The sequence below is a fragment of the Amblyomma mixtum genome, chromosome 1 (assembly GCF_055824585.1).
Source record: "Amblyomma mixtum isolate Tamu chromosome 1, ASM5582458v1, whole genome shotgun sequence".
Lineage (NCBI taxonomy): Eukaryota > Metazoa > Arthropoda > Arachnida > Ixodida > Ixodidae > Amblyomma > Amblyomma mixtum.
Window position 1 is genome coordinate 15,648,151 of NC_143012.1, and position 23,404 is coordinate 15,671,554.

Below are 23,404 nucleotides of genomic sequence, written 5' to 3' on the forward strand. Positions count from 1 at the left end.
AATCCGTTCTTGAACAGAGCGGAAATGCTCCATGATAGTCCACCTCTCGATGGTAGATATTATTGATGCGTAGCTTTGTAATGATCATTTATTAATCCTTAAAAGCTGACGCGCTCGTCCAGAAGGCGTGCATGTGATTGATTTTGCTTTCTCATTGTTTACCTTCGCCCACATTGCTTTTCGTTGCAAAGCATCGGATCGATGCTTCTTTATAATAAGAGCAATAACGCGAAGCTTTGTGATGGTTTGTTCGCTCATTCTTCAAAACTCCCGGCATGCGGTTTTATCGTTTTTAGTGTGATGCAAGACGTGACCAGATTTATTTCGATTGATTGCAGCTAAATAGAGTCGATTCTATGTTGTCGAAGGCGGTTGTGGCTACTTTCGTTGTCAGCTTTAAACCGAGCACGACCGAGAGCGGCGGGTAATCTGTTCGACGGCCGTCGCCGCCGAGTCACTCAGTTCTTTGCGGGCGATAGTTAGCACGGTAGTTTCTTTTAGAAGCCATTTTCGCTGTCTTCCTGGCTGCCGGACTGGCGCCACCATTACATTACATTAAAATAATGCTGAATACAGCTTGTTTACAGAAGGTATTCAAACGCTTAAATTGGGAGCAGTTGGGAATCTGCTATTCGCTGATGACATTGCCTAGTTAAGTCACTCAGGACATGAACTGCAAAGCATGATCAATGAGTTAGACAGGAAGAGAAGAACGGTGGGTCTAAAAATAGAATGTTCAACAGTCTCGCAAAGGAACAGCGGTTCACAGTTGGTAGCGAGGTGGTGGAAATGGTAAGAGATTACTTCTACTTAGGGCAGGTAGTGACTGCTGATCCGGATCATGAGAGGGAACTAACTAGAAATAAGATGGGGCGGACCATATATGGCATGTTATCTGAGATCATGAACGGCACTTTAACAGTGTCCCTCATGAAAGAATTATACAACAGCTATATCTCGCCGGTTCTTACCTATTGGACAGATACTTGGAGGCTAACGAAAAGGGTTCAGTTTAAGACTATGCAAGGAGCTATGGAAAGAAAAATGATAGGCTTAACGTTAAGGGACGCGAAGCGGTCAAAGTGGGTGAGGGACCGAAAGAGCGTTAATGACATCCTAGTCGAAATCAAGAGGAAGAAATGGTCTTATGCAGGATATGTTATGCGAAGGCAAGATAACCGCTGGTCGTTAAGGGTACTGGAGAGGATTCCAAGAGAAGGCAACCGTATAGGAGGGGCGGCAGAAAGTATGGTGGGTGGATGAGAATAATAATTTTTCTGGGATCCGGTGGTTACAGCTGGGAAAGGACTGGGTTAATTGGAGAGACACGGGAGAGGCCTTTGCCTCGCAGTGGGCATAGTCAGGCTTATGATGATGATGGTAAGCCATTTCTAAAATTTTGGTCATTTGTATCACTGAGTAGTGCGAAATAACTTTTGGGCCCTTTACAACACCGTTGTTTCACACTTCATTATAAAATTCTACACAAACAATTTTTCAATACCTTGATCTTGGTGCATGTTAGGCTTAGATGCTTATGCGCCACTAAACCCAACGCAACACAACGCAGTATTTTGTTAATATGAAAGCTAGTTTTTGCTCCTTTCGTGAATATTGCCTGTTTCGGTGCACTTCTGTGTTTGGGAATTATAACTGGCCACTGGCGACGGGTTCAAACTCTGTCCAGTAAATTTTTGTGTTGATTGAGGTAACAATACTTTGATATAATTCTATTCGAACTATTCGAATTCTACGACTGCAAAACTGATGCATTTAAAAAAGAACAACTATGGAAGACAGATGTGCTTTTTCTGTTCGATGGTGGCTGTGAAAAGTCAGTTCTCTTTTTTTTTTTCACTTTACAGAATTCGACCCGTTGATGCGTACGATTCCACTCTTTCATATAGACGATGCGTGGGGGCTAAGCCCGCAGCATGGAATATTTCGGTGAGTACCCTTACTCTGGCCTTGGCCCAGAAACACGTGGTGGCGAGCTGAGCATCCGCGAAAGGCTGCATAGACTTGTGTGGTGATAAGAAACACCGGAAGGAGCCATCATTCCGGTGAGATAGCCATAACGGTCTCCGTCTGAAAGGTTAATAGGTTTACGTGCAGTGCTCGTTTTGAGAAACGGGGAAACCGGTGCGCCTCAAGCTCCACCTCACTAGGATAGCAACAGCAGCGGCAGATACGGCGTAAGGGGAGTGTTAAAGTAAGGGGGGAAAGTTGTCTGAAGGAAGCCATAGCAAACGGCAACGTGTGACAGAATGAGGTCACAAGCATCTCTGCAGGAAGCGCCAGCGCAGATTCTCCCGTTTCTTGCCGAAACCTACGTCTTTCTCGCTGTGTTTCTTAATGTGTTGTTGTTGTTTTGACTGAGAGAAGAATTAAAAGGAAATTGAACGGGCCGACCTACTGGCTCGAGCCGAGCCACCGCCGCTGCCGCGTGCAGATAGAGGAGAATTAAAAGGTCAGAGGAAAAAGAAAAAGAAAAGAAAAGAAAAGCGCGCGTCGCAGCTGCTGAAACAGCGGCCGAAGCCGCGACCGCTCCACCACCTCCCCCCTCTTAAGATGTGACCTACGTTTCTAGAACACTCCATATGAGCCTAGCATATAAAGTTGGGTAAGTACGGCGTCCGTGTGACCTGGCATACCAAAATAGCAAAAATGTATAGAGAAATCCGTTCTTTTTGTGTGTTTTTCTGCGGTCTCCGCGTGATTTTTGTAAAATGTATATGACGTCGTACCCATTCCGTATATGCGTTAGCCCTTTTACTTGAACTGAAATTGGTTTTTGAGGAAATGAAATGGCGCAGTTATTGTCTCACATCTCGGCGGACACCTGAACCGTGCGGTAATATAAGGGAGTAAGGTGGGAGTGAAAGAAGCAAGAGAGAAAGAGGTGCCGTAGAGGAGGTCTCCGGAAAAATTTCGATCACCTGGGGATCTTTAACGCGCACTGATATCGCACAGCACACGGATGCCTTGTGCGTTTCGCTTCGCAAAGGCGTTGCGTTGTCTGTTCAGTATGTTTTGACTCCGTGTACTCCATATGGCTTCCATATGAACCATAGGCGAAACAACGGAACTATGAGGTTGTTAATATAGAAAAATTTCACTTGGGATACCGAATCACCCAGTTGTCTCTACTCATACAGTAAAAGAACGCAACCTAGAGGTAGTCAGGAGGCTTTGACGGCTATGGATCACAAGGGAAGTGATAAGAAGGAGTATGTTCAGTGTCTAAATCAGGCAACCTTATCGAAAACTGGAGGACGCTTAAGCTTCGCCTTAAGGAATGAAAAGCGACAGCGTGTTGCAGCGCTGCCAGGGAGTCCACGGAACGCCACCACCCGTTTGGCGCGACGCCTTGCCCGTTGGAAACACCTCTGAACGCATTTTTAATTTTTTAATTGTTTAATTGATCAATTACACATTCTACATTTTATTAATTGCCATAATCAAGCGTTGGCTTCTTCATTCTGAGTATTTCGACACTTTTGAACCCGGTTTAATTTTCTTAGTTAATAAATTAATTACGATAATTTCATTAACTTCACATCGCCTATCACACACCCATCAATAATCAATCACTAGAACTTCAAATTACCATAATACGATTTTTTTACGTAGCTCCCGGTTATTTCCGACAAGCGGAGCCGACTACGCAGAAGGCTTTTCGACCGAACGAGCTCTATAAGCTGTCGCGTAATATAATATACTGATGCTGCTGTTCATGCGTTCAAAATAATTGGTCCGGTTTTAACTTTGGTTGCGCTTTTATTTACAGTACCACTTCTTGCTTAATAGAAACGATGGTTGTGTCCCGTTTGATGACGTCTTGATGACACATGAAAACAAACTAAAAATGTACGACAGTCTACTTTGGCATTGAACACGATGAGACAAAGCCTTATCTAATGGTCCATTTGTTGTCATCTAGCTTCTGGGTCGTGTCTATTCACAGGCGCAAGCACACATGATCACGTCCACAGGGAGTTTTTGGCACAAGTCGATGAAGTGTCCGCAGCAGCTGAGCGGGTGGCACCCGTTTTTCATGGCACGCAGTTGTTGCAACCGTAGTTTCACGATGCTCACTTGCTCTTGAGATTTTCCTTGTACTCGACACTTAATGCTTTCAACACGACCAAGCGAACGCTTCGTTTTCTCTAAACTACGCCCCTTTATAAATAGTCCACAACTACTAGCGCCCATTTCGCAGACGCTCACGGCCTGCAGCGTGCGACTGCATAACAGCACTCCACAATCGACAAGGCGCTGTGACAGGTGTCCTTGCATAGGAGGAGAATCGAGCGTCCGTATCAAAGTCGAAAGCAAGTTGGCGCGTCAGTGGTGCTTTGAGAAAAAGCTTTGGGAAGAAGAAGTTTGGGAAGAAGCACACTTAGACTTCTCTTGGCAACAAACGTATGAGTATACATGCACGAACGACAAGACACTGTCAGTACTACTAATTCTCCGGTCGTCGCTTCTAGTTCCTTGCACCATAGGAGCCTTGCATAGCAGTTCTCATCTCCAAGAGGTATCACAGGCGTGTAATCATGCATGCATCTCTCGCCAGCTCTTCTCGGGTTGCCACCATAGGTAACACAGCTTTAAGGAAGAAGATAGCTTGCTGAGGCTGCTGAAGTAACTTGTACAACATGAACTGGTGGGCGAGTTGGTCTGTCTAGTAACTTGTCCAAGGACCATGGCCCTTATCACTACACTCCATAGGAGGCGCTTGGTTCGTCTCATACCTGTGATAAAGCGTAATCTACAGTTCCCTGAGTAGCCATTTAACTATTTACAAGCCTTTCTTAGATAAATGAGATTGATATTTCATCAACTGGCATATAGCGATCCCACGTAGATCAGCATGAAAAATCATGGGGATTAATAACTACAATGATACGTCAAACCACGACGCATTGTGATTTTTTTTCGGGCTGGGAGGACAAGCTGTATTCATTTACATCAACTACGTTGATGATTCCTGTAGTGTAGCGCTGCGGTCAAGCCCCAACGTATGATGTATACTCTTCCCTGTTTTCTTTGGTCTTTGTCATATATGGCTGGGGATTTCATATCCCACTCCTCCAGGCAGGCAGTATGTTTGAGCAGACCAGATATATACCCCAGATCTATCTTCATTTCATCGCTACTGATGTCCAAACAACCTTGCTAAGCAAGTCTTTCTTGCTTCACTCTAACTCCCCATCTGCCGGCTTCACACCCAAACGCAGCTGGCGAGAATTTACGCGTCATCCACACGTCTTGCAGCTTCTTCAACGTAAGGATGGTGTGTGTGGCCGTTCTGAGGGCCGGACTTGGCGAGTTCGATGACAGTGACATGTAGCGTTTCTTCCTCAATGCTTCCATCCTCAGTTCCTACGAGTCGCCGCTTCACTCAGGGAACGGGAATGTCCTCCGGGCGTCTTCGTACGAAGGAGGGGGCGTGGCGCCAGTGCCCTGGGTAAAGGCTCCCTGTTGAGTCGCCGCCCAGATGGTCCAGGGAACCTTGATGACGTCTTCGTAGGACGGTGGCAGCGACGGGTACCCGGACCCGTCTGTGCCTCCTTCGGTGTCCTGCTCGAAGGCACCGTTGTGTCGCGACGCGGCGCTGCCGTCTCGCGACTGCCTCGGGGCGTCCTCGGGGTCTCCAGGGTCCGTCTTACGCGTCACGTAGGCGAAGCCCAACAGCAAGACTAGAAGAGCGCTGACGACCAGGGCCACCAACAGGAACGGATTCACCGATTTCGCGGGGCCTGCTGGGGGAGAGAGGAGGCGGAGAAGGAGAAAGTGCGAGAGATGCATTTGTGAATTCCCTCGTGGCTTTGAAACGAGCATGTGAAAAAAAGAAACACGAATAGCCGTGCTACATGATTTATTGATAATGGTTATGATGGTAATGTTCCCATGGTTACTAGGGGCATGCCATCGTGTGCAGCGTAACGTAAACAGATAGATTATGAAGCAGAAGAGAAGAATCGCTGATTAATTGGACCACAAGTGTAGATGCTTGAGCTTATGGTTTGGATTCTTGAAACAAAGCATGCAGAAGAAACACATACACAGAATAGCAGAGAAAAGGACAGTATGCAGAACCAACTACCAGTCACTATGTTTTGAGCAAAAGGACACCCCTCAGAAGGTGTGTTTGTCCAGCCCTGCTACCCGCCCACGTAATCTGTATATTGCTATTGGACCGTTTTGAGCCCCGCTTGAAAGAGTAGTACCGGTGTGTGCTCCCAGCGGAGCAGAAAGCCGATTTCGCGGCGCCATCTTTCGAGCTGCTTCTGAAGAACGCTAGAGGCATATTTGGTTCCTGTGTGAGTATCTCGTTGAAAAACACTAGGGATCCATGGCGAAAATTTCCACAGTATCTACTTTAGTACTAGGACCTATCAAATACTAAAATTAAAAAAGGGGCGAGGTGTTATTGCATACTAAATAATGTGTTAGAGTACACGAAGTTTTTTTTTTCTCTGGACTATGCTCAGCTCACTAAACACTAAAGAACGAAAGGAGTATTGCTCTCGTCCTGTGATATGTCATTCCTTTTATTTGTTTGGAAGATGCCCCTTTCAAGGTCATTTCAGAAACTCGTACGTGGCACATGTATTTCCCGCTATTTCTGAAAAAAAAAAACAACAACAACATGAAGCTCGGCCTATCGACAATAAAAGTATGCGCTTTTGTGTGCTGTCCAGAGCTCTTGGGCTCGTTGCTTCGAGGCTGTCAGATGTCCTCAAGTATGTATCGTTTGAACCCCAATAAGTGCCTGGAACATTTCGGGACTTACGAGGCAGAGTTAGCGTGGTCGTATTGGTCACCATCATCTCTGGAGCCTGGCGCTGATCGGCGTCGTAAGAACCCGTCACGACCTCCAGCAGCAGAGGCGCCGAGTCCAGTGAAGGTCGCCCCAAGGCGCCGCCATGTTGGCCCACCGCGGCAGACGCTGGCGCCGTCTCGCCTATGGTCATGCACGACGCTTGATGCGCAGACCACAGAAGAAGGGGAACAGCCCACGGAGCAATTGCAGCGATGCTTAGCGCGCCCATGGCTTCTTGATCAGCTTGCAACTGGATGATGCTCTGTAATGCAAAATAGTGCACGAGCATATAAATAAAGACGTTTCGTGATTGGTGGAAAAAAAGCCAAGCTGTAGTGATATATTCCCGCTGTCATAATTTCCTAAGTGTCCTGTGCGGTCTTGCGGAATCGCACATGGATTTCATGCTTTCCCGTGTAGCTCGTCGTACGCAACATACTGCATCTAGACGGAGTGTACGGACAGCACAAAAGGAAGGTACGGTACAGGTGCCGAGTCCGTACGCCGTCGTTCCTACAATTTGGGGACCACAGTGACAACACAAGCAAACCGAGCGAAAAAAAAACGCGGATTTCTGCATATTTTCTGCCTTAAATGCACTTCGTACTGTTGTAACTGCATACATATACTAGCTCACACGGGTCTTTTGTCAGTAGGAATTGCCGAAGCACTTCCTAATGTTTTGTACCGAGTTGCTCAAATCTGCCCTCGCCAGCTATGATATGGTGACTTTAACCAGCCGAAGGTGAAACTGAGGCCTGAGAGGCCTTAATCTACCTAAGGGGGAAAACTTGCCAATCGGTGTTTCTTCCACCGTCATGGTGCAACTCCTCCGGCGTTACTCAAAACATGCTGTCACATGAAGCGCAATCTGCACGGCACTGCTCGTAAGAGAGTTTCAGCCATTTGTAGGAGGGGGAGTCACGATGCAAGCCCCTCTGATAATGCCACTCCATGGCCGATGGAATGACTGTACTTTTTCTTTACATGATATCTTTGGGAAGGCATCGGTCGATGGCCGGTGGTGGGTTTCGAACCGAACACATTCCGCACGGAGGCAGGAAAGAAAAAAAAACCTTTTGTAGCGCGTTGGTGGAATTTCTTTCTCAACACGATTCAATCAATAGCGAAAAGAAAACGACAATCACAGCATGCAGTGATTCCTGTGCCTATCCTACCTACGCTGTTTTGTATCCACCGCGTACAGCAGAGTGCTACACTTCTTCGAAGCCTTGAATAAAGTGTTCGCTCATAAAAACGAGGTGCCTACTGCCTTACTTCATGCTCGCAGCACCTGCTATTGCATTCTAACAGGGAATGAAAACCGATGCCAAGTCGACGTTCCTCAGTTCAGGTTACATGTGCACAGTTCACCGAATCAAACGAAACCACATTGATTGCGATAAAGCACGCAATGCCTCGAAACCGATCTGTGCAGAGGTTGTGCTATCTTGTCATCGGTTTCAAGAGCACACGTAATATTTCGCGCATCAATTTATTCATATACTTTTTTGTCTTTCCGGCTCTTGTAGCTGCAGGACTGCTGCACCTTTACGGAACCTTTAGTGATGGACGTCCGGGTCGGCGCCTCAGTGTCTGCCATGTCATGTTTGTATCAGATACTGATAACCTGTTCTTGGTTTCGAAGCCGGGAAGGTTGCAACCGCTCGACCGAGGACGGGTGCGAACCGAAGGGAGAACCGAAAACGAAATCTTCCAAAACGAACGCATATGGGATACCACGGTTGTGTTTAATAAACAAAGAGAGGTCAATGGGTTTCATGCGTGAAAACAAACGACGCCGTAATGTAAAGTAGGACTAGCCATTCTTTTCTACTACTGTGCTGGCGTTTCTTCATTTGAGCTTGGCTTATCAGCGATAGTGAGCGAGTTGTTTGAAGAGTTGAGAACCGGCCTGCGCAGAGTCTGTCTCAGGTGAATGACACTTTCGGAATCCTTCGGCTCGAGTGTGACAGGCGTCTTCCAGGGTTCACCCAGAACTGCTAACCCGTGCAGCAAAAAAAAAAAAAGAACTAATCTATGTCCTAATCCTCGTATACCACTTGCGCAAGGCGTGCAGGGTGGTGATTGGTCGCAATATCCCTTCGAACACATTCATCATCATCGTCATTCATAATCATCATCAGTTACTCTGTAGGATCAAGGTTTCTCCTAATGACACCCAGTTGTGCATGTTTTGTGTCAGCCGAGAGCAAGCCAATTTGACTATCAGTCATTCCGTATCAATTTTTCCTTCTCTCGGTATCCACTATTACTTTAACTTTCACTTTTGAACGCCTTTGACTCAATCATTCGTGTTTATTCACGTGCTTAGTTACTTACAATGGCAACGTCATGGGAAAATCGGAGGATAATTGAGGGGTTCTCCGCTTACCATTATACTACTCCAAATTAAAGGTATTACGCCTGCAGCCGTTACCTCATATTCCCTGCACGACGTCTTTGTCACCGTCAGACCTGGCCCGGCTCCCTACACTCAAGCGGCGTATGAAATGACACTTCCACAATGCCGACGCTGCTATGACCCCTGTTCGTAAAGATTTGAAGTCCGTTCCCTTTAATGAAGTGTTCTCTCACTCCTCTCTAGAAAAAAAAAATCAAGTTCACCGGGATCTAACAACGCTGCCAAAAGTGCCGCGCTCGAACGTGTTACGCAGAGAAGCCGTGAAGTGCCACATACTTTGAAAAGTTTCTTAACATGCATGCTAGAATATTTTAAAATTTCTCTTTTGCATTCGTCCATATATCTGACAAAAATGTATTTCATAGAGAAAGCCATTATCCACGTTTATATAAGCACTTTTTCATGGCTCTAATTAGAAGTGGGCGCATTGGAACAGGATACCGACAACATTTTTTATAATGCTGGATCGCGTACTGTGCGTCAGGTATCCTGAAATAAGCACGCGGATGTTTTCGCTCGAGTGAGAGCCGTGTATAATAAATAGTAGGCGCGATGCCAGGCGCACGCGTAAAAGAGGGAGAAGATTCTTTAAGCTGGGCTAGTGACGCAGTTCGTTCCGATTTGTTTTTGAATTATGAAAAAAAATGATCAATGAAAGAAAAGAATGCCGTCGATTGTCGAAGAGCTATATTCAGCCGAAAAAAGTTTGAAGCCACATTTCATCTTCTCACAGTTTCTTTCAGAGGTTTAAATTGAGACAACAATGATAGATCTTAATATGAACTTCGACTCACTAAAATAGCGATTGGCGCAGAGAACTTGTATGGAAAAATAAAATAAAAACGCCGCTATCTTCCACAAAAAAGCACGATGGATAACTGTGCAGGAGAAATACTGGAAGAGGGCCGATGTGAAGGGAGTAGCGATGAAGTATTTCGCGAGAAGTTTGCAATCCTGTCGTTTTCAGATCTTGTCTCCCGCCTTCTTGCACCGTCCATTGTTACCTTACTGTAACGCTGTCCATACGGGTGGGTATGAAGAGAAGGCTTCGCAAGCGGAAAACAGCCTTTTGTCCCGACTTTGCGAAAGATACCTACTCTGTTACAGTATGACGATTCATCTCATTTGCGTTACGAAAAGGTGTTATAAGTGCCTGTAACGCCCGCATTATGTGGCAAGTCGTAGTCGCCGTGGCCGTTAGTTGTTATCAGGTCGCAAAGTTCCGATTGCTGCCAACGCGTGATTCCCTGAGGGGCGTTTCGGTCACGCCCTACCTTTGTGATCTCGTCTTGTGCTGATGTGGAAGGACGATCGACGACCTGATGCTTTGCTCTCGTTGCGCCGCGAAGGTGAAATGGGGAATCATCGATGAAGTCTCTCCGGTGCAATCATTTGCTGTTTAGCGGAGTTGCCTGGCCGGCGGCAATGCCTTCAATTTGCCTCTGCAGCAAGTCAATGGAACCGCGTTCATCAAAACCTGTCGGGCTTGTTGGCGCTTCGATGCATGCAGAAACATCGACGCACGCCTCACGGACGTTCCCGTGAAAGATCGGTAGGGAAGCACGGCTAGCCGGTGCTTCGAATGATGAGCTGTCAGAAGCGGTTGCTTAAGGGGACTATTAAGTTTGCCCAAGCGATCTGAAATCACTTTTTAGTTTGTGAAGGCGGGCACTACCACCTTGAAGGCTAGATAGATAAAAAAGTAACCCGGACTTTTCAGCGTCCTCGTGTACAAATAAATGGCAGTGAAAGTTAGCCGAGCAGTCCTAACCAATGGAAAGTCCCGTGCAGCTCTAACCACGTGGAAAACCTGAGGCAAGGACATTGGTTAACGATGATAGAACACTGTAGCGCCTGTGTAGTACTGACAGGAACCTCTCTCAGCTAAGCCTAAAGTAATGGTTCTCTCAATAAAACTTATCGGCCTAACTAAGTACAGTCTAGCCGATGAACATGTGGGATAAAAGCGCTCAGGTTCGAGCATTTGTTGGTACTGATGCCAGTGAAGTATAATAGTGAAAAAAATTCGAAATTGATCGGGAAGATTATTATTCTGTAAAATATCAAACGAGAAAATCTGGCTAATTTTCAGACGTTACTCACTTTCTTTCAGCTTTGAGAAATCTATTGGGAAATGTATATATAGAAAACTGTGAGAATTCGAAACACTTTCGCAGCAAGAACCGTTGGATGTCGCAGACTCTGTTGCGTGCATAACGTATTACTTCAAAAGGTAAAGAGTTAGTTGCTTGCAAGCCATACTGGATGAAGTTTGCAGTTCACTTACCGTCGTTAAAACGAAACTCGACTTTTCGGGAGCGCTACTGCTTCCTTGTTAACACAGACGCCAGAGTGACCGAGGAAGCTGTAGCGCTCCAGAAACCTCGTTTCCTTTTCGACCATGGTCAGTGACCTGTGAGCTTCATCCGCTATGCTTCATGACCTCACAGTGTGCCGTCAAACCATCGACTACATGCGAGTCCTACGTTTTCACAATTTAGGCGGCTACAAAACGCCGCAAGTTCCAAGCCGATTAAATGCCCTGATAGCTGATGTACATACAGGGGTAGGCACGCAGAATAGAGAAACAAGCTTACCCAGTAAGAATCTACATCAAGCACATTCTCTCTTCGAACGTAGTCTCACAATGTTAATCCGTGTTTGCACAATCCTTCGGCCTGTTCTTTCTCTCTAGCGCAGAAATGTGCATCTACCTTATTTTTAACCTAGTTCCTGTACAGCGTGCGCCAGCTCTTTACGAGGATTATAACGAACGCACGAGTCGCCCCTACACGCAGCTGGTCGGGCAGCTGCCCGTCAAACATTTTCCCCCAACGAGGCCGGCGCGAGCACTATGTCACACGGCGGCGTAATTTCGTCACTCGTGTGACGTCACGCAGGCGGACCCCACGTGCGGCTCTTTTCCTCTTACGTTTTAGTTTCGTCACTCCCTAGTTGCCGAGCCTTCGATCATTTTACGTCCCGGGAGTTTTTCTTCTTTTTTTTTCGTACTAATCGCTGTTGCGAAATTTCCCTTGTACGAACACGTTCGCGGGCGAAGTCGCTATGCGTTCAGGCCGGAAGTGGTCGGAATAGCACCTCTATCAATGCGGAAGGATGCACCGCTACTGACGCATTTTCTTCTCGTTCTGTCGAGGAAAGGTAGCATATTTCTACGATGAGACTTACTTCTTTATTTCTACGCGTTCTCAGATATTGTCCCATCTCCTCGGAGTCGCCATCCGAAGTCATCTTTCTTCGCAGTCACAGTTTTTGTTATTCCCTGTCGCTTGTCTTCCTAATGTACGAGTACTTTTCTCTTTCTAGACACCCTTAACCTATGCGCAGTAGCATGCCGGCGGAAAAACAAAATTTCATAAATTTTTTTTCAGTTCAACTTAATATAATCTTTCTCGGCTAAAACCTCAGAAAGCCTTCTATGCGGGCATATAGGGCTTTCCGTGACTGCGCTGCTGTAGCATAACTGCAGTAACTTTCAATTTTCTTCTCATGCCAAGGTAAAAATTTCGTTGGGTCGGTTTGTCAGCTCAACGCTCCATCTCAACATGTTCCAGTGTGATTTCGTTCTTGTCCTCTTTTTTGTCTCAACGTCTGCCAGAACTACACTGCAGTGACGTTGCATAATAATGCACCTTTGTAAGCTGGGTAGGAGGGTGTACGCATTCAAGTAAAGAAACCGTCTAAACGAACTGCAGTTGAGCCACCTGTTATTACGGGAGCTAAAACAGAGTGTCGAGGTATGCTTGCGAGCGCTCTTTTCAGTTTTCTTTTTTTGCCCGTAAACGACCATATGTGTTGGGCTTGCGTCCCGGCTACACATATTACAATCTCACAGAGCCTATCATGCCTGGGCTGGAAGGGAGGCATGATAAATTGTTCAACAGCATCTGGCGTGCTGCTATGTGCTCCTGGAAGTTCTAGAGCGCCTAGAACGGAGACGCTAAGCTATTATTTTATTTCGCTTGGCGTTGTGAAAAGTCGTCCTGCCCTTTCGACAACTGCATGTCTTCTGCTAATGATGTGATCACTAGCATTTTTTGATAAATGAGACACGATTATCATAATTTGGTAGCCTGTGCTGGTACTAATAGTTTATTCAATTAATCTCTCATCTGACCTTGCGCAGTGAAATTCAAATGCAAAAAAAAAAACTTATTTTTCTTCATGTATCTCATATCATACCGTTTTGTTCATTATTGTTCGACAGACGAAACTGTCAAAAAATATGTAGCAAACATATTAAACAGCTATTTATAAACACTAGCGTTAGCATCAGCTCAATGCATAGGGGTGCAATTACTCAGTATCGTTGTCCGATTTTGCGCAACTGCCTACTGATTACATGCAGGCAAGAAACCTTGCAAGGCTCTGTCACAGAGTACTTCTGGTCACTTGCCTTATTTACTTATCAAATGCGTAAATTCCCGTGGAGAGCCTAATAAATGCAGAAACAAATGGGCAGGTGCGAATACACGTATGTAGAGCGAACAAAAATACTTTAAGTAAGTACTGGTGCTCAAATATTGCATTTTTCAGCCTATCGCTATGTAGCGGTGTTGTCGGCTTGAACACTGCATTTTGTGTCTCTCGATGGCTGGTGACCTAGAGTAGTTTTCGATCGTCTGAATCGTACCTTACCAAGTATTGAGAGGACATAGTAGTAGCGCTAAAAAAACAAGGGTGACAGGGTAGAGAAAGATAACACAGGCGCCAACTAGCCCAGCTTTCTGCCTTAAATGCCTTACCAAGTAGCCTGAAATTTACGTGCAGACAGAGTGAAAGCTGGCACAGTAAAACATGTCTGAAAGGAACCATGCGAAAGTGCGGAACACATAGTGAGAAACAGGCGTCTATTCTAACTTCTGTGCGTTCCTCTGTAAGGTGTTTCCTTTAAATTCGGTCGTCGATGTGCCATTTATTACTATTCACGATGTCAGTTTGCTTCACCAGTTCAAACTATCTGCGCATCTAAAAGAATAACGGCGGCAAAGATTAAAACCAAATGGTTTCAAGGTCAGCGCCGTCATCATCGCGCATTAAGAAACGCAGCTACCTGAATCCCAGACACCAGGCGACGAGGAAGTGACGCGTCAACAGCATTCGTTTCGTAATGGCCGGCTGACCTTTGGCTACTCGGGAATTTACGAGCCTCGGTAGGATCGCCGCTGGCGCAGAAACCAGCTTTGGCGACCTTCACAAGGACGCCCGGCGCAAAGGGGCGGACGGTGGTTTTGCCTCCGTAAACACTGCCACGCGTTTCGTGTTCGCTGTGCTGAGGTTTTGGCGGCGACCCGTGCTCTTCGGCAGGCATTGTTTTAGCCCACAGCATATTCTGTACATACTTTGGGCATGCATTTCTAGCAGTAGTGAGATTAGAAGCAAAGCCATCTTTAATACACGGCCACAATTGCAGTATATCAAGCTTTCACGTTTGTTCGAAAGAGGGGTGAATGCAATAGGACATACTAAAATACTTTTTACATACACTACTTTTACATACACTACTTTTACATTGGACCCACCAAGAAGCATTACAGTAAGTGAGACGCTCATGCAGTGCAATCTCGTTAATTGTAATTTTCTGTTTATTCAAATTGACTCGCTGATCCCCGTCATCATTGCGTCAGATTAAAACCCTATCGTGCTGCCCTCAATTTGAAGCTCGTATAATTACAGCAGATTTTCAGCCGCTTTCCTGTTTGAATTGACGAGATTAGAATGTACTTTATAGTGCACGCCACTCAGTAGCACAGCAGGAGTCTCATAATGAGCATTCTGAACATTTATTCCGATTTTTTCGCACTGTGCTCTTGTTTAATCATGAGCTAACGTGCCCTTTTGTAAATTCTAAAAAAAAGATCAGCGCGCACACTTAGGGGCATGAGAACAGTTTACTTAAACAACACAATGCATGCGCTGATCACTTTGAAAGGCTAAACAAGGTCGCTAAGTGATTTCTATCGACATTTATGGCATGAAATGTAGGTGTAGTACCTAGGTACTGTCAACTCCTGATCTCTCAATATATTCCTTTTTTTTTACGGCGGTTTACGTTGACGCATATAAGTGATGGCCGCCTGTCGGCAGCTACGTTCCATTTGATAGCACACGGCTCTCACTTCTCGCTCGAGAGGAGCATCGGCTCAAGTGTTGTTTTCAAGGCGCAAGTTGACCAGAAAAAAAAAAAAAAGTTTGTGTCGATGCCCGTTGATCCGCTACCTTCCGAGAGCTCTCACGAACTGCACGCGAAAATATGTTTTCCGCCGTCTAAAGAATGACAGCAGCGTGTATTTTGTGAGGGGATCGAGTGAGTTTGAGCCAAACATTTTTCGTTTTCTCTACTTCTTTTTTTTTTTTCTGAAACGAACTGAGAGCTCTGAACGGTTTTCGAACCCAGTACAAATCACTTACGCTGTACACAAGCTTATCGGTTCTACGTGGGAGATGTATTAGAGAGTTTTTTTTTTGATAGATACTGCTATATTTATTACAAGAACTTGACAGGAACGGTGCACAAAATATAAAAGTAAACTCTATATGTTGGAAACAAAACAGTTCAGAAACGCTCTACAAGAAGTTTGGCATGAAGTCGTAACGAATAGAAACGGAAATGTAAAAAGAACAACAAGTACAACACAGAGATCCAATGCAGTCTGGTTTGGTTTATGGCGCTTAACGTCCCAAAGCGACTAAGGCTATGAGAGACGCCGTAGTGGAGGGCTTTGGAAATTACGACCACCTGGGGTTCTTTAACGTGCACTGACATCGCACAGTACACGGGCCTCTAGAATTTCTCCGCCAAAGAAATTCAACCGCCGCGGCCGGGATCGAACCCGCGTCTTTCGGGTCAGCAGCCGAGCACCATAACGACATAGCCACCGCGGCCACAACGCAGTCTAAAGATGCCAATGAAAATTCTTAATATACTTCGACCAGCTGCAATATATCGCTAATAAAGGTGCCAACAAAAAGTTCAGGTCACGCCAATAAAAAGAAATTGAAATGCAGGATTCAAATATTTTTAGGAATATTTGTATTACTGCATCATTAGTAACACTATTCTAGTCTGTGATTGTTTTAAGGAATTAAGGATACTTATACGAGTTCATTTTCGCGTTTAATTGTGTTACTGTATAAACGTGCCGTTGTCTTGTGTTACTTGCGGGCTTTTTGCTCAGCTTGCCGCGTATGTTATTCCTGAATGTAGCGCTCCCAATTGTGTGCGTGTGTGTGTGTTGCGTTCAGCCAGTGATAGGACTCCCCTCCTCCCCCGCGCCGTCACCAAGCCGTCTGGCAGAAAACAATGGAAACAATAGATTTGGTCCGACTCCACTGCACACGACGAGAACAAGCTTTTGCTGGTAATGAGTCATTCGCTATACCGCTTAGCTCCGATCAGGTGATGCTCTTGTTTACATTCTTAACGACGCGGTCAATGGACAGACTGAGGGTGATGCCGTGCGCTCAGGAGGATGTAGGATGACACCATAAGAACCAAGCAGTAGCCTGGTCATGTGTGTGCGCCTCAGTGTCCCCTTTTCGTCTGTTACACTCATACTGAAATCAAAATATGTCTGCTGGCGGTTTGTTTTTGTGAACAATGTTTGTTTGTACATCAATAGAATGTGATCGCTCCCACCGCAGGCTGGACGCGACACGAAGCGTTGGAAAGGGCGCTGGTTTTGGGCTTCAGCATACTGTCAACGATTCCTCTCTGATACGCATGAGAGACATACGTTTTGCTTTTTTCTTTGAAGTTGTCCAACTCTACATCGACTACAACGCGTTTTCAAGTTATGCACCAAACTAAAGATGAATTCCGTTGTTGAATGCTGACCATGTGTTCTAGTTAAAATTGATATTGCATGTAAACTCGCTGTTGCATGTATCGTACTATTTCAAATTTGTTCATGCTAGTAAGATACTCTGGCGTTCATGCTGCCGGCATGCTATACTTCTTCGTCTGTGGTATATCTGGTGTCGCGTTGCCGTACGCGCCATTGGCAAATAGGGGATATAGGAAGAGGTTCAAAACGCTGGTGAGTCAAGAAGCAAATGACTAATGGTTGCCATTTCGTTCCCACTGTCGAACACAGAGCCATAAGTGATTGCATTCTTCGTACGTGATATGAAAAACTGGACACGAGAGCATTTTCAATGTCGCATAAGGCTCTTAATAAAGTAAGAACCCTCTCTTTACCAAGTACGGAGCAGGCGATAAGAATGACTCAAGACATTCCTGACTGTTTCTTGTTATCACACTTTCTTACTCACCGGCTTTGCAAAGGAATATGTTTGCGCATGCCTCGACGTGTTAATCTCCGTGTAGCGAGGAAAATGCAGTGCATGTCACGCCGGCTCCGCATTACAGCAAAACAGGTTGCGCTCTGAAGAGGAAAGTTGGGCGCTTTCGTCAGCTTCTGATCAGTTCCGTTTAATTATTGAATTCTAGTCGCTCCACATCGTGCTTTCCATACATAGACCGCTCTGCCATTCCGGCGTGTCGCGGCGGCCGCATGTCCTTTCAGAACGGAAAATAAACGCAGTGCATGCATATGTTGAGGAGAAGTGGGAGGGCAGGTGGTTCTGGTGTCTCCAATAAAAAAAAACCCAAAAGATTAAAGTTGAACGCGGGTCTTCTACTTTAAGGCGGACCTCGTAACCCGTGACGTCGCTTTGGCGCATGAGGGTCATATCAGTCATTGCTATGAAGCGACTCTTTTGCTCCCAAGACAAGCATCATGATTTCATTTAATCACATTGTTCGTCAGAAGCCCATCCGACAGGGGAGCGGGCAAAAATGTCCCCAGAAAAAACGCCCCCGGAGGAATCGTCCCCGGAAAAAAATGTCCCCGAAACATACATCCCCGGAAAAAACATCCCGATTTGCGAAACGGGTGACACCAAAAATATCGTAAGCCGCCGTAATTTGAGCATCTGGCTGCCTCTCATGTGCCGCCGCGATGGCTCAGTGGTTATGGTGCTCGGCTGCTGACCCGAAAGACGCGGGTTCGATCCCGGCCGCGGCGGTTGAATTTCTTTGGAGGAGAAATTCTAGAGGCCCGTATACTGTGCGATGTTAGTGCACGTTAAAGAACCCCTGGTGGTAGAAATTTCCGGAGTCCTCCACTACGGCGTCTCTCATAGGCTTAGTCGCTTTGGGTCGTTAAACCCCATAAACCAGCCTGTCATATGTACATGAATGCAACTCGCATGCTTGCGCCTCGCGTGCATATACGGCTCGCATGAAGCGGACACAAGTTAGCGCAAGCGGACACAAGTTAAGACACAAGCGGACACAGAGCAACGCAAATGTCGCAGTGGTTGATCGCTCAACGATATGCACCTTGCTAATAGTGGCAGCTAAAACGATGTTTCGAAAGCCTCTTTGGCGGCCTCCGGATGTTTAAAGACATCCAGCCTGAACCTCCCATAGGCGCTTCGTTGTAGTTGACACGGGAAACATTTCAATCGTGGCTCATTAAGAAAAAAGAAATATAGTTACTCATTTCCTGAACTCATATTTAAAGTAAAACACAACAAGAACAAATAAAGTCTTGGTCTTTGACGCAATCCCACCATTTCGCGACGATGCCGAGGAATGTCGCGATATGGTACGGGCTCGGGCAGAAAGCGGACTGATATAGCGACAAAACGGAGAACATGGAAGGAAAGCAATTACTTCGTGGCAGGGCATTCTGCACCGCTGTTGTCAAAAGGTCAGAGGAGTAGTGAAACCGATAAGCGAAATCGGACACCAACTGCCCCATTGTCAGTATCGTTATTTTGATTGTGGGTAAGCGTAGTGGGTTTTTGGTGATTGTTGTTGTTGGGGAGGGGGCATACTATGTAGCGACAGCGACTGCTATCATGTAGCTACTTCTGTCATTTTTTCCTGTCTTGTCTGTTTACTATGCGTTCTATCTTTGCAGTCCTTCCGAGCAGAGCCTTAGAGTCAGCTTTCGCTCAAGCCGAGGCGACTAGGCCGCGAGAGCACATCTTTTTCGAATGTTCTACGCCATGTTGTTGAGCATGCGGAGGAGTTGGACGCTCGTTATTCCATTGTTTTCGCGCATAATTCTTGCAAAACGTTGCAGACATTTCTTCCACTCTGCTCTCTTCCATACAAGGAGGTATACCTCTTGGCACTGCACTGAAATTGTTCGAATTCCGGGGCTAAACTTGACGCAAGGAAGTACTTTATACGGACTTTATACACCCAGATATTTTTACGCGCTGTTGGCGATTGGTGTGGCCAATAAGACAAAATTTTGCGTGGAAAAAGTGAATTAAAGGCATGGTTGAAACAGTGAAGGAATGCACAGAAAGTACTAAGAAACACTTCACTGTATCGGTTGTAAAGATGAACTGCATTTAGTGTTAAAGCGAGAAATGCCGACACGGAGTAACAAGTGTTGTGTTTGTATTTGGTTGCATAAACGTTTAACGAAGTGTATTTTTCAAATACAAAGTTTAGCTAGACAGAGAGGAAGAGGCAAGGAAAGCAGCGTAAGCTGATGGTGTGCAAATAATTGACAGGTTGCATCCCAGGATGTTTCGGCACCTGCCGTGGAAGTCACTAGAAGCCGTGTGTTTGTGTGACACGTTCCAGCCAGAAGAGCTCAAGCGCACTTTCTTTCACTCTGTAGTTGCCCGAAAAAAATATAAAGGCTCCCCATTTTGAGGCTGGTCTTTGACAGCGATTGCAGTTCACATTATGTACGGTTGTTCAGAAACAGTGGTTGAAGATGAAAATGACTGCTTCGGGAAGACCATTGAATACCTAACTCCAATACCACATTTCCTCGAACGCGTCGCGCGAGATCAATGTCTTACCGGCTCCTGTATATGAACTTCGCAAGATTCTTTACGTAGAAACATCCGCTAGTTTGTTGCTCGTATCTAGGCGTGGAAATGTTAAATATTGTGTCAGTAGCATCCAAATTTTGATCGTCATACATTTCGCGCTTCCTGGTGAAAATACAACGGTTGTGTTTCGTTAGTGTTTTGCAAATTGTCGATGAATCTGCTAACTCCCATTCCGCTGAAGCCACGTCTCTCACTCCTGTTACTTGGGGTTTGTCATTGCGAGTACGTTCGCAATTACAAAAATGCCAGCTTTCAGTATCTCCTTAATAAGGTCAACAGGCTTGCTACTCACCTTATCTTAGCTGTTTTCGAGCCGAGCAGCGCCGACTTGCCGGAATAATACACGGAGCTCGGAAGGTACGGCCCGTGCCACAGACGACTTCACACCTCACTGAAGATTTGATGAAGGCTCCGCGTGGACTAGTGTGACGTTTCAGCCGCTGAGCAACACTGAACGTTGTTGCTTATGTAGTACGCCAAGACACGTGGGAAGATTGTTGGCGACCCGTTCGAAGTCCTGACGCGCTCGAAGTTTCCCTCGATGTCTTCCGCGATGCGGACAGATGTGGATGACTCTTCGCACTGACACGTGTTCTCAGAACAACAGCAACATTAAACATTACGGTGAGGGAATGCGCCTACTTGGTCGTTCTTCCGCGTTCTCTGCGGTAGTTTTGAGTTGGGCGGGAAGGTGAAGGGCGGTCGGTCATTCAATCCTAGCTGCTGGAAGCCGTGTTACACTTCCGCAATAGGATTGCACACTTAAGCGAAGGGCTTTGAGCAAGTGCCAACTTTCGCTCGCTTATTTCAGTGGAATCCACGTCAGGATGCAAGGGTGCACACAAAACTGAACGTACAGCTTCACTGAGCTATGTTTGAAGGATTCTCGTGGTTCGCAGACAGAGCACCTGTTTTCTTCGTCTCTAGGGTCCGCTCGCTGAAGAAATAGACTTCAGGGCAAGAAGAACACTTGGAATCTTCGCCTGCTGTCACCAGAACAGTAGGTTGGCTTCTTCCGCTCTTGTCGGTGTGGTTGCAGTCAAAAGTCGCCGCTCACAAGTATGCCGTCCTAGAAGCACTATGTCTTCCTAGCGTAAAAGAAAATAAATTTATGCAGCAGCCTTTCAGTTTCTCGGCAATTAAAAGTTATTTCTTTGCAAGCCTCTCCCTAAAACGTTTCTATCCAAGATGAATGAGTCGCTCACTGCCGTTCGCCCAATCCTCCCGGAGTCAGTGTCCGCCAACAGGGTTCAGGTCCTCAGTGATGCACGAAGGGGACAACGATGTTCGCAGTCGACTCAGTCGGTTCTTCAGCGTTCTTTCGGCGCTGCGTTGTCGCGGGGGATCAGCGTATTACGTACAGCGCGCAGCGCGCAAAGCGGCCAGGAAGCTGCCCACTGCCGTAAAGTAGTACTACTAAGCCTTGGGGGAAGCCTCGCGCTGCTGCCGGCGGCGCTTTTCGTGCACGCGTGAATGTCAGCGCGTATCCCTTCTCCGCCTGACGTCGCGCTTCGCGCCAAGCCAGGAAATAACTGGGGACGTTTGCCGCTCGGCGCGGATAAGATATAGGCGCCCGCGGCGCTCACGTCCTCTGCCACGCCTTCCTGCTCACTCTCTTTCCTCTCTTCCTTCGCCCCTTCGTCCTCCTCGCAGCGACGACCCATCCGTCGGTGCGTCCGCCGGCAGGGAACACGAAGCCACGCGAGCGCACGACAGACAATCCCCGGTTGTCGTAAACCGAGTGTTTGGCGACGTTATTGACGTCGCTGCAGCCTGAACGGGCCTGGCTCTAAGCGTCCGCTTTTTTGTTTGCCTGTTTTTTTTTTCGCTGGCTCCCGCCCCACCCTGCGCGGGCTTCTTGTCAACATATCCTTGTTGGATCCGGTGTTACTTTGACGAGCAGACAAGAAGGCGTTTTGTTCTCGGGAAACAAGCAGTAGTCGTTCTTTTGGTTACTCTAAAACAACCACAAGCGACGGCATGAATGGGCGTGGGGTTGTTCTGAGTACTCATCATCGCTTTTGCATATGGAAGCAATGAACGCGAGTTTGCAGGCTTTTTTTTTTTCCAAAATTGGCTTTCCTTTCAAATTTGCCCCCTAAAACGTTGCTCCTTTTGTATTAATTCTTTTGAGCCCACTAAGAGAACGCCAACACGATCTTTGTACTACGCTTACTTAAGTTTCTTTTGCATCGATTATAGTGAACCATTATGTGGGGACGTAGTTGGGCAGCTTGGCTTGCAGGACCTTTACGGTGCAAAGAAAAAAGACTGAGAAAGGCTGCAAATGGACTTGCAGTGTATTTAGTGTTTGCGTGAAGGTCTCTCGCGTATCTTCTTTTAGATGCGATAGCGAAAAGAGTCATCGTCGTATTCTAATTCTGAGTTGGTTCCACGAAAACGTATTCGGGTTCTCTTAGCAGATTGAGCTAAATCGAAGCTTGCAGCGCACGTGTCAGACCGAGCGGTACCGACCACGTGCTCATGGCGCATCTTCAATCTCGCGTCGCCTGACGTAACATGTTTCGTCATCTTGTGCGTGGGGTGAGGATACTTCCGCGCCGAGGAATTCTGGAGTGAAATAAACGATAAGAAGGCCTACTTAATTTGCGTGCTCTAAGCGAGAGGTAAGAAGCGCTTCTTGTATTGCACACTTTCGAAACGATCGCAGATATCATTTGCTCGTGTCCTCACGCGACACTCCTCGTGCATTTGAATTACTTTTATCACGCTTTGGCAATGAACGAACAAATCAAGGACGTCACTGTCAAGCTCACCACCTTCAGCCTCGTCGAAGGTCACGGCAGCGATTAGAAATTGAGCAACGCGACAACCGTCTGCGTATAGGCTTTGAAGTGGCCAAATTGGTTTCTTCTTTTTTTTCATTTTGTTAACGAAGACGGCTCGCAGCCAATTTCACCTTCGGCGACTTAGCCCAGACTTTTTATTTCCTTCAAATGGCACAGAACGTTTCGCAAAAAAAAAAAAAAATGAGTCGTCTTGCGTTATAATGAGGTCGTTCTGATAACGCCGACGATATTGGGCAACTGATTCGCGTAGGGATTTCTCAACGCCCGCTTTCTCCACATCCCCCCTACCCCGCCGTGAAATCGAGCTCTATAATCTATTTTTTTTTTTCAGATTGAAGAAACTGAATCCCACTCCCCCGAGGCGAACGTTGTCAGCCGTTAAAGATTTCCGATATCTACACTCCTTGCTTGCAAGTGTAGGGTGTTGCTTCTGCAGTTAAGATGTTT

The 23,404-nt window shown here is 46.4% G+C and overlaps 1 protein-coding gene across 2 annotated transcripts; it reads right to left on the reverse strand.

Moving 5' to 3' along the window:
• Positions 1–3,964: 3,964 nt before the first annotated feature.
• LOC149365554 (uncharacterized) lies at positions 3,965–12,210 on the reverse strand. Of its 2 annotated transcripts, none has more exons than XM_089544170.1 (3): positions 11,855–12,210; positions 6,803–7,094; positions 3,965–5,765 (listed from the first exon to the last, which is right to left on the reverse strand). In XM_089544170.1, exons 2-3 carry the CDS (start codon positions 7,059–7,061, stop codon positions 5,404–5,406), a joined length of 621 nt encoding a protein of 206 aa, XP_089400296.1. In that variant the 5' UTR covers positions 7,062–7,094; positions 11,855–12,210; the 3' UTR covers positions 3,965–5,403. The 2 variants fall into 2 exon arrangements, with proteins under 2 accessions (XP_089400296.1, XP_089400287.1); XM_089544161.1 differs by having other exon boundaries at positions 3,965–5,768; positions 11,855–12,199.
• Between the last annotated feature and the right edge of the window lie 11,194 nt (positions 12,211–23,404).